At 36.3% G+C, this 12351-nt stretch overlaps 1 protein-coding gene across 1 annotated transcript in view; it reads left to right on the forward strand.

Annotated features, from left to right (window-relative positions):
• LOC110376479 (serine/threonine-protein kinase SIK2) overlaps window positions 1-12351 on the forward strand; it is a 38964-nt gene that overhangs the window by 11273 nt on the left and 15340 nt on the right. Inside the window, exons 3-6 of the mRNA XM_049844407.2 lie at window positions 5506-5569; window positions 8846-8961; window positions 10140-10310; window positions 11342-11465. Coding sequence (XP_049700364.2) covers window positions 5506-5569; window positions 8846-8961; window positions 10140-10310; window positions 11342-11465 — 475 coding nt within the window. The remainder of the gene's footprint in view (window positions 1-5505; window positions 5570-8845; window positions 8962-10139; window positions 10311-11341; window positions 11466-12351) is intronic.

Genomic DNA, 12351 nt, shown 5'->3' on the forward strand with positions numbered 1-12351 from the left:
TAGCTCCAATGTATTATGGGTACCCTTAAATGGGATTAAGGCCGCTTTAGGTAATGGGAATACATTATTTATGAATTGTCACTAACCAAATAACTAGAACATGGCATTAGTGAACATGTAATTTTGTCGGCAGTTTTATTATTTATGGGTTTACCTACTTATTTTACGTAGGACGCGATAAATTCTGGCTATGTTTACGGTTAGTGAACTAAAAGCCTTTTATTTTTTGTATAAAATCACCTTCCATTTTCGGCTAATGAAGCTACTGGCGTAGCTAGGCAAAGTAGAGAAAAATATAATATTGTGAAGCCTGCACTCCGATATCACAAAGTCAAAGGCTAAAACTAAAAGCGAAGTAAACGCATTTAAGTTAGTCCTTGCTCAGTAATACATGAGCGGAAAGGACTAATGGCATTGAAGGCGAGGAGGCAGCCTCGTGCCGATCGCAGCGCGCCTAACTAATTGATTAGATGCCTGCATCACCCTCACGTTACAGCTAACGAACACTTGGAGCGAACGACAGGTGACAAATCAATAATCAACATCGCTCGTAGGCAAAGCTATACAGTATACATTCAGATACTATGAACATTTTGACGGGATTTTCCACAGAAAGATTGCCCCTAGGATGCAGAACCATCCTAATTAAAAGGAAAGGAAATAAGATGACGTACACAATTCACAAATTCCGGAATAAGAGAGTATAGCGTCCAGTTTTAATGATGAACTTAATTAATTGACGTCAACGGAACTTGGCATATAGACATTCATACTTGAGAAACTGGTTATCATAAAAAACCGTCTGCCTCCTGATGAATCAGAAAACGATAAACCCACTTAAAATTGAAAGATAAAGGTGTATTGAGAAACAAAGATAAATGTTTAGATATGCGTCATAGGAACTCATGTGGGATGAGGTAGATGATCTCAGGACTTTATAATAGCAAGCATGCAGCATTATACTTTCTAGTGCTATGCGATTATGAATAGAAAGCACCACTTGATTCATACATACATAAGTAATGGCAGACAATAAAGAATGTGTTTAATAAAGTTGAGAACCATTATGAATGAATGAGAAGGCTTGGAGGATTTAATCATTTGAAAATATTGCGTTCAATAAACACATTCCCAAGCCATGTATTCAAAGCCAGGAATTTACTTAAGAAACCGGCACTTAAATCAGTTGTTGCTATAGTATGCGCGAAGTAATCCCGCTTGCATGCTGATCTCAACATAGTAACAGTCCTACAGATGAAACTAACCAGGCAAATAGGTTACAGTGCAGCACAATACCAATTCTTGTAATTTGAACAATGCAATGTTACGTAATCACGTTTCGTAACACGTGCCAAAGTATGAATGGGTTTGATACTATTATTAAAAGCTTGAATGGGGTACCAAGTTCCTTGTGTACAAACATTGTCATTTTGAATGGCATTTAGTGTGCATGCTTTGTCCTTAACCCACGGGAAGAGAACGTTTCCGCTTATTGAGATGTTATCATTATACATCCAAACACCCGTATCCGTTGTTTTCAGTTACAAAACAATCACGTTATGTACCCACAATGTTTATTTACAGACAACACTGAGCACGCTTTTCATTCATTTCCATATGTATTGATGACTTCTGAACAGCTGGAAGCCGTTCTCAGAAGACAAACCAGAAATACTGAGTCATGTTTGTATTTTTGTGATAAATATGAATTTAAGGCCGAGGTCACGGGCGCGGTTAATCTGACTAATCTCGAAAACTTCTATTTTAATAGTGGATTAAAGTGCTCCGGGCCTAAGTGGTGATTCCTTAATAGATTCCATTTACTGATAGATAAACTACGTAGAATACTGATATGTTGATGACGTTATGAATATTTTGTACATATCTACTGATAAGAAAATATATAGGCAGGTAATAATGACAAACCAAATTCTAGGACATCAGTGTTATATGAAAATGTATCAAGGTCTCGTGATTTTATCATACTTTCTACTTGTAATTAAATGTGAGTAGTTTACCTATACTATAGGAAATCGTCCAAGACCGGTTTGAGCTACGCTTATTTCTTTTATTATGGTCTTCCATAAACAAAGTAGTCCTCGCAAAAAAATACTTCGTTGAAAAATGTCTATAGTCTGATTTTTAATTCGAGTCAGTAAAATGACAGGGGCAACTGTCACTTTCACAAAAAAGGGTGACCCACTACAATAGTGATGTTCCACAATCGATCGACTTAGAAGTTTAGTCATGATTTTAGTCCTGCCAATAACAAAAAAAAATATAATAACAGTATTTTATGTAATATTTAATTACATGTTTTCAGTTTAATTTCCGTAAATTACATATTTATGTTAATATAAAGCCAATTTGATATTAATAAAAAAATTTAATGTATGTACAAATAAATAAATGAATGTAATCTATACTAACTTTTAATTCTCGATTTAAAAATCTCGATTTGCCACATGACTATTTATTTGGGACCCTATTTTTTTTAAACTGTGCAACACTGGAAATGTCATTTTACTGACTCGAATTAAAAATCAGACTATAGAAAATATTTTATACGGTTCGAAAACTATCGGTCATTTCGCGGTCATAGTTTTCAGATATTTGAACAGTCATTCCACAATCCACATGTCTTGAGCCATTAATGAATATTTATTAATAGATACTGAAACATCTTCATATATCTATGTAAAGCAATTAAGCAAAAACACATTTAAAGAGAAGGATTAGCAATGACAAATTAAACTTTTTGGAAATAGAAAAGTTTGGCCGGTTTTATACGAGTAAAAGGCCTTCATTGATTGCCGGGTTACGAAGTTGCGTATTTACAGAGTGTACATAGCCAAAACGCATCCATAGGAAACTGCTCGCTGATACTTTGTAATGCTGTTTTTTAATTTGTGATTTCAAAGTATACACGAATTTTGCGTACTGCTCGCGTATAATTCGTAGCTTAGACGTGCACATGCATCTTTCCAATTTATACACGGTCAAATTTAACTATACAAAATTATATTAGGTAAAGCATTAAATAAAAATGGCTTTGAATCTGAGTTTGTTTATTAAAAATGCTAATTAAACAGGCTTCTTTTTAATATCATTATTCGCCCCCAAAAATGTATGTTGCCTTCTAAATTATTAAATCAGCCACAATTAACGAGCATCTAAATAATACTATCTTAGCCACTAGTTATCTTCTAAGTAAACCACTCTAAATACAACTCAGCATGATGGTTATTTTTTAGCATCTTTTGTAGCAGGCATTCTAACAGTAAACTTCTAAAATACTATTAAATGACATCATAAAATATATTTTATTAGCTTCTAATTTTTTTACTCAGTACGTTTAAAATGTAAGCAAGCAACATGCAGCAAGCATAGCTTCTGTCACGGCTCCGGTGCTGCGGGGCTCCGGCGGTCCCATGCGAGCTTATCGTCGCAGATGGTTTTCACGCACACCACCGCAGCTTCGGCTTGCTGGCCGGCTCTGCCGGCCAGCCTCAGCCGCGTCGGCGGGCGTTAAAACTGCCTGCGCTTCAGCTCGCAGGCCGCCTCACCCCTCCGCGCCTACGCGGTTTTGAATTGCACTCTAGGGGTAGGGCAGACAAGACTACGTGGAGTCGGTTTTGCAGCGATTCGTTTTCGTCACTAACTTCAATTTTTAATACAATGTTTTTTAATTGAACGAGCATTATTAATATTTAAATTAACATTAAATGCTAGGTCGTGTTCTAATAAAAATGGCGTGCATGCAACTGCTCGAATAGATTGGAATCGTAAAGTTTTTTGCGCCTATTCCAATGTATACACGATTAGTTTGCATGCGGACTAGCACTGTATATTATGGAACAAAGCAAGATACTTTGGCCGCTACAAAATATATGCGAGTATTTGCGTACTACTGCTGTATACATCGGAAGACTTTGTATAAAAAGTGAATTCCAATCTATTCGCGACTAGTTTCACACGCTTGCGTACTAGCCATGTATATACTGTAAATACGCTACGAAGTTCTCCATCGAAATGATTAAAGTGGCTTTAAGAGCAAAAGCAATTAACTACACTTCAAATAAGATGTTCACAAACTGTTGACTTTTATTTTCACACGGATGTAATATTGTCAGACGTCTTTATTCAACTGAAAACTGTCTATGGTGTCAGACTTTTTAATGACTGACTTTTATATTTGTCTTACTTATGTTGCTAGTTTAAACGTTTAAAAAAACATTAATATATCTATTTAAATGTAACAATAATTAACAGCCGTGTTTATTATCAAATTGAAATAATAATGGCTCTTTAAATTTATGGTCTCGTAACCATAAAAGAGAACAGGTTTTATTATAACATAATTTTACTTTTGGCAATTTTAAATAGTAAATTATGTGCGAATATGAATTTCATTAGGAAACAATTCAAGATACGAATGTATTTTTTGCCCGACTGCGCAGCGCGAGGGAAGAGTTATGACGTCATTTAATATAATGAGTTCATTTTCGACATTCTATATGTATTCACTTACAAAAAAGTCAAAGGCCAGTAATAAAAAAATCGGAATTCAATCGGTATCGTTACGCTTCTAAAATTACCGCATATTTTTTTACTTTTGTTATACACATTTACCTTGTAATGTTGTAATAATTTATCTTGTATCAAATAAACCAATTACAATAATTTTAATGAAACGCAAAGGTTTCACGCACTTTAGTTGCTTTTTCAGCAAATGTTTTTCCCCGTTAATATCGGGAGGATAATTGTACTTAATAATAAGGTTTGATTACTAAACACGTTTATACTCCGTACCTACTCTGTATCAATGGAATTAAATTATGAAAAATAATACATATAACATTGTAACTTCTATATTACCAGGAGAATCCAACAAAAGGACGGTCATTTTTTAAAAAGGTTACACGGCGCAGGTTTAAATACTTATAATGTAGTCTAACGTACTGCTTAGTAAAAGCTACTCGTCCGAAGATTTAATTAAACAAGGCTAAGTACAACAAGAGGACCCTAGGTCTTATTATGACTTCATGGGTAAATGTAAGCCAGCAGATCTGTAATTACTGGTAGCACATAAAGAATGTACGAAGGTTGCAGTAAAGTTACTTCTGCGCAGTTAGCCAGCTTACGGACTTATGAATAAGTGGAATAAATATATGCCCAAGTTTGGTTTGGACCACATAAATTGCAGGATCTAGAGCTATTAGAAAGGAATCATTAGTAGAACGTACTTACATTAATTCAGAACATTTTATTAGCATTTATCTAGGGAGGTAATGGTTAATGGCTACTCTAATTGCGTTACCCATTTCTCTTTGAAATAAACGGTTACCACTTATCCTAGTAATCAGTTCAGTTACATAACTTTGCAGTTTTCGGGATTAAACTTAAATATTATTTGAACGTAGAAAACTTTGAGAGACCAGTAGAATACAATTTGGACAATTAACTTGTAAATTAATAACTTAAATTATGTTTCAATTGTTTCAGGTCATGGAGACGAAGAACATGATCTACATAGTTTCTGAGTATGCAAGCAAAGGCGAAATTTTTGGTAAGTGTTTTCAGACTTTATAAAGTATCGACTCAGAAAATTTAAGTACAGGCCCCCTTGAACGTCTTTTTCTCCATCTAAAGAAGAAATTATATACCAATTAAATGATCCATCTTTTATACACAATACACATTAGATAATTTTGCAGCAAACATACCTACATAAAACAATTTTCACATACCAACTCGTGTATTCATCGTCATTGTTTATTTGTCATACGATCTCGTTAGTTATATCATAATTTTTCAGACAGTCTGTGTTAAGTATTTACCACTGGCAAGTTTCCAGTATACCTACGTTCAATGAGATCATCAATCTTTACTTATTTAGTAATCGCGTAGCCCGCCATGTTCACATGTTTTTGTTTTACATGAATTTAACATAACTCTCAGTGTGGACCCTTGAAGTTTTTCTTGATATCTTGTTGCCACCGAAATGTTATAAATATGTTAATACGAGCCCCTTTGGTTACGAAAAAGTCAAGCAAACATTTCTAATTCTCACGGATTGATTCACTAAACACCTATGAATTTGTGAGTCAACATATTCATATTTATTCAATGAATAAGTAAACAATATTTCTCATGTAAACGCGACCGAAAATATAACGTAGTAAATAACCTCGAAATCGATTAAGGGTATTCGTTTGGTAAGTTCGTGGCCGCTTTGTCTCTGACGTAAGCAGGCCTGGCGTGACGTCACCGGCAGGGTGTCGCTGACGCCGGTAGGGGTAGTGGGTGGAAGAGGGAAGCAATTTCGCGCACAGCTGACTACGTTCCCCCAAAATCCAACTGCGATCTCCAAGGCTCGAATCCCGGTTCTTTTGCATGAATTTCATTAAATATGAACTCATCAGAGATTATGATTCATGCCAAAAGAGTTTTATGTCCAACGAGTGTTTCTGATTTCCAGGCAGCTTCATACATATTTAAGCAGTTTACCTGGTTTTGGAAAGCAATTGAAGCGTTTTTGTAACAATTTTAAAGCTTAAAAAATACTAAGGAGGTTTCGCTCTAACAGTCTTTGGTAATTGTTAACATTCATCATTTTTAATGAGAGGGAAATGTCTTACTAATTGGCACACTTATTATACGGTTCCTTTTAATTAAAATTAGCTAAAGAGAAAACCTTGTTTAATTTCCTTTAATATCACTTACCAAGGATTAAAGTCGGCATTGCCTTGTAAAAGTCTACCTAAAACGTCAAGGGCTTCACTTAACAGATTAGTAGTTAGATAACATTGAAATGCTTTGTAAAGATATAATGATAAATGATGGTCCAAGAGGCATTATGGTCACAATTCCCTTGTATTTTATGAAGGTGACGCCCACGTGGCTTTGAGGCTATATATCTCGCAAACGAGATTAATTTCATGGCTCCACCGATAGTCGATACGCCCTGCCATTTAGTCCCATGCACTTTGGTCCCATCTTCTCAAACAGATGTGAGCATAGTACCTACGTACCTACCTGTGTACATAACAAGAAATTAAAACTCGATTGCATGTCGATGAGAAAACAGTCCCACAATATGCACTTTGTTTGGCTTTATGCAACACCTGCGTCAGGTGTTTTCATTTCAAAGCGGGTGAATTACAATTCCTGTTTCGTACATGCAGCTTTGTTATTAAATACCGAAGGTTCGACACTTGCCGTAACATAACATGAAGCGTATGATTCCCAAGGGGCTAGACCGCATGTCCTACTTAATGTAATCATTATGAACGGTAAGCCTAAAATAGGTCCATAGGGACCAATCACACACACAACCTATTACCTCCCTAAGGTCGAGCTTTATTTTTGGGTCAATAATTCCCATTTCGGGCTGGGAAATTTTCATACTGACTTATCAACCTGGGAATCGAACTGTGGCCTTCAATGCCTATAGATGTTTTTATTAGTGGATCTACAGTTTGAGTGGATGATAAACTCTGACCCACTTTAATAATAAACAGGACGGGTTCCCTAGTGTTTGGATGGAAAACGTGCGCGTTGTGTCGAAACATTACAATCTTTATATTCTTTACCTACGTAAATATTTTGTACGTAGGCCTATTATTACTTATTATTTTTAATTAGCTGGGTGCTAAAGTTACTTATCTGTACGGAAAGTTAATAATAAATAAGCTCTTTGTTCTTGCAACAGACTTGCTTGTTGTTACGTAATAGTTTGTTCACATTGTTAACATTTTCATAATGATGATACAATCATACCTAATACATACTGAATTATAACGAAGAGATCATAATCGGAGTTTAAATTCTCAAATGACAAATGTGGAGATGAATATAAAACAATTATTTCCTGGGTGATACTAACCAGTATTTTTGTGCAATGGTAATAAAAATAATAATGTGTACATAGGTCATCTCTTTATCTATGTGGGAACTAAACCAAACGATTGCGTGAGTAGTGACACCAACTTTTGGAATTGATTCCCTGTCTAACCTTGCTTTAGTAGTCAAATGACTGATGAAAAATATACTTAAAGACAAAATATAAGCATGTCCGGTAAGCAATCAAATAACTGAGTTTCTTTATTTATAAAGTAGATAGATAGGTACATTCGTCCACGACATATTTATAATCAGTCCTACGATCAATTTATGACGTAGATACAGCGAGCGACATCGGAGAATACGCACATACTTATCTCTATTCTTTGTTATAATAAATGTTTCTATGTAAGTACTATCGGTACATACATATAATGATATAGAATAGAGATGTAGTACCTAGATACCTTTGTATCGAGATACATCATCATTTTACCGGAAACTCCCCGTACTTAATAACAGTGTGCTAAACGATAATTCTCTGCACTGGCAACTTGTCACGATGACGTATTTGTAGTATTTACCTACTATATAGGTTAGGTATGTGTATAGCTAATACATAGGTAATGTAAAGAAGAATTGCATCATCAGAATGCTTAAGTAAATAGTATGTTGGGTGGTATCTAATTGTATGCCACCCACATGTTGGCTTTACATTCGTCATATAGTTTATATCCTTGGATTTATTACGTGGAGAATTTTATAACCATCGAAATTATAGCTACTTCATCAACTTGCCTTCATCATTGCTTACTTGGAAAAGTCGTTCAAGCAAATCCCTCGGAACGTGCTCAAAGCCGCACTGTGCGTTTTGCTAAAGCCGCATCTCGGCAAGGCTTATACTGTATACATAAAGACTTTTATTTTATGAAATGTTGATTAACATCACAGAGACAGAACGTTTAGATTTCTGTGGTTAACATCAACATGTTGCTTGCAGACTACATCGCGAGGTACGGCCGCATGGCTGAGCAGGCTGCGCGGCGCAAGTTCTGGCAGATCCTCTCTGCTGTGGAGTACTGCCACGAGAGGCGAATCGTTCACAGAGATCTCAAGGTGAGGAGACAGACAGACAGATACATGCTCATAATACAGGCACATATAGGACACTAGACTTTCCTCCAGCTGTTCAAATACACGGCTAACAATCACAAAACGCGTGTATTTTGCTGAAACTACCACAACGAGCTTTCGAGGAAATTCTATTGTTATAAAACATCAAAGTCTCATTATTATAGGAAAAATTTATTACTCAAAGGGAAATAAATATGTAAATGTTTTATTTATGCTTAATTGAACAAATAGGTATTACTTTCATTAACACCTATAAATAACTCGTGGTAATTTATTGGCGGCCAAGTAAAGCGTGAAGCCTTGGAACACTAACCCATTTAGATACCCAGTGTATAAGTATACCTACCGGGGACGTGGCACAGGTTAATTAAAAAATAAATATCATTGTAAGCTGCGGAGACCGGCATAATATTTAATTACACGAGGGACTGTAAGCCCCAGCCTAACGTGAAAAATACATTCCTACATTCCCGACGCCCGCCCGACGGAAATTTACCTAGTGGTTAGTACAACTAAACATAGTTAGGAACTAGACTAAAATAACAGTTTCGCTAAGCATTTTGCATAAATCTATCAAACTTCACTTTAGTTAGTCGACGTGGAGCAGTATACCGAGCCCGCGCTTTTAGTGTTAAAGCGTAGTTACGAGGCGTTTCAGTGTCCTTTCAGGAGTCACTTACGCTCAGCCAACAGAATTTATTTACACTACACCAATTTTAAACATAGAATGAGTATATTCTTTTTTTTGTTGTTGCTGAATGAATTTACTTATAGTTTAGTTGGCAGGGATTAGTTTTGCATTTTACTAGAACCACTTCTGCATGCACTTAATAGCACTGAAAATTGATATTATAAAGAGAGAGACAAAGTCAAAGTTATTAAGATATTTCTATTGATTTGATTAGGCCGATGTTACAGTAAATAATTCAGAATTTAAATAAGGTACCTATTCTAGTTCGTCTATGAGTGGAATATATTGTTGATCAGAGGTAACTTAGCACCTTGAAATGGTTTGCGACTTGAATAATTATTATTTATAGCTCAGGGGAAAACGGCGACACTATTATTAAGATTTTTTATTTCCTCATCAACGATTGAGGTGAATTGTAAAAACGTTTTTTAAGTAGGTCAAACTTTTTAAAAGTATTTTTTTCTTGTAGGCGGAAAATTTACTTTTGGACGCGAACATGAACATCAAGATTGCGGATTTCGGGTTCAGTAACTACTATGCGACGGGAGAACTGCTCGCGACGTGGTGTGGATCTCCTCCCTATGCTGCCCCCGAAGTCTTCGAGGGCAAGAGGTACACCGGCCCAGAAATTGATATATGGGTAAGTCACAATTATTTTCATTCCATTTTTTACTGTTCTCAGTCGGGGATAATCCCTAGCTATTGACCTTTAAAAATACATTAGATCAACTGTAAAAACAGCTGTGACGCTTTATGGGTCTTTCCCAAGGATTATGCAAGTCACTAATTGACTGCGCTTCTAATTAATCATTTGATGTTTCTAAATATTATTTTAAAGTCAGAGTTACTTTTCTCAGCTGTGTTATTCATCACAGACGTAATTGAGCACCTACTTTCATCATTGTCGACATACAGACGACATTACTTTCATTATAAATTAATAACGTCATAGCTGTGGGTGACTGCTCTATTATTTATGAGACATTAACATAAAATGTCATCCATTATTTTTATAACAACTTGTTATACAGTATACTATGTAAAAATGATGATGTCCTCCTAGCCGATTATCGGCTACGGCGGCTGTTCTCATGTAAGGAGATTAGCCAACTACGCAGGACATATTATAGTGCACGAGCATTTGCGCAGACACAAGTGCACTCCCTATTCCTTCACTCTCATAGTCCGATGGGACGGTAATCCGACACGACCGGAGAGAGATCAGGCGCAGGACCGACATTTACGTGCTCTCCGATGCACGGGTGAATCAATCACCAGCTTCCAGGCTCCGGGCTGCTTTGTGAAAGTCTTCTAAAACCCACAAAGCGATTTCGGCCCGACCCGGGAATCGAACCCGAGACCTCGTGCTCAGCAGCCGCACTTGCGACCACTAGACCAACGAGGCAGTTACTATGTAAAAATAAAACAGTATCATGCTACAGTTTAGGTCCTAGCGTGACTAATACAGCCACACACAGCTAATGATTTATTTTTGTGAAAATATGCTGTAAAAACTTATATGAGAGAAATATTTTAAGAAGCTTCATACTCGCTTAAGAGTTACGTGATAAACTTCAAGTTCTTGAGAATATATTAGTAAAGTATGTTTTTCTCTCTCGTAGATAGGCTACGACGCAACTTTGAAGACTAATGATGATATACTTTCCTCAGAGTCTCGGCGTGGTGTTATACGTGCTCGTATGTGGGGCACTGCCTTTCGACGGCTCCACTCTTCAGTCATTAAGGGACAGAGTGCTCTCCGGCAGATTTAGGATACCATATTTTATGAGCGAAGGTAAGCGAGAACTCATTATATTTCAATTTGAAACTTATCAAAGTATTACTATGACGTTTATCGACGTTGATATACGCAACGGCTTAATCCGAGAAATTTTCCAGACGGTCTACATAAAATTTATAACAATGCGTTTCTATTCGAAGATTGTGCTACATAGAGCGGATAGGAAAAATATCTCGCATAGTGCACCGTGATTGTTGTACGCTGAGCCTCGACATTGCTTTCTTCATTGAAGATCGTTCAAGGTTGCTGATACGTCATAGCATTGTCCGACTATCGTACCGAAACTGTAAACTAAATTACCCTTGACGCTCTACAAATGGATGACGTATATGCTTAGCGTCGGAGCCGTTCGTTATGACTCTTACTAAACGTTCTTCGAGATTTCGCCCCATTTAAGTCTCTACACGTAGGAATAGGTACTCATTTGGAATACCTTCGCGAACTAACAATTTTGCTTTACTTTTAAAGGGCGATGTAGGCGAAAACTCATTTGCTCAAAAAGGTATACATGCAAGGAACAATGACACTTTCCTCGCGTCGACTTTGAAAAGAAAACCGTTTCTGTATGAGCAAGTTTCAACGTGTTACCGAGAGATTAAGTGGGGCTCGGACTGACTGACACGTTTCCACTCACTCTGCCAATTTTCCTTCTAATTAAGAAGGTTATTTATAGTCTGCGAGTCTATCTTAATTGCTTTGATACGACACATTGAAAATTATCATTTTCTTTTTGATGAAACGCAGGAAAATAGTGCCTGTCATTGTAATCTGTTGAGTGAAATGATAATTATGCAGTTAAACTTAGCTCAATTCTATTACAGGAAAGGTTATCTGTTCTAAATATAAGTTACAGATTACCATAACAAAACGTTCAATAATA

Source organism: Helicoverpa armigera, chromosome 16, assembly GCF_030705265.1.
Source record: "Helicoverpa armigera isolate CAAS_96S chromosome 16, ASM3070526v1, whole genome shotgun sequence".
NCBI lineage: Eukaryota > Metazoa > Arthropoda > Insecta > Lepidoptera > Noctuidae > Helicoverpa > Helicoverpa armigera.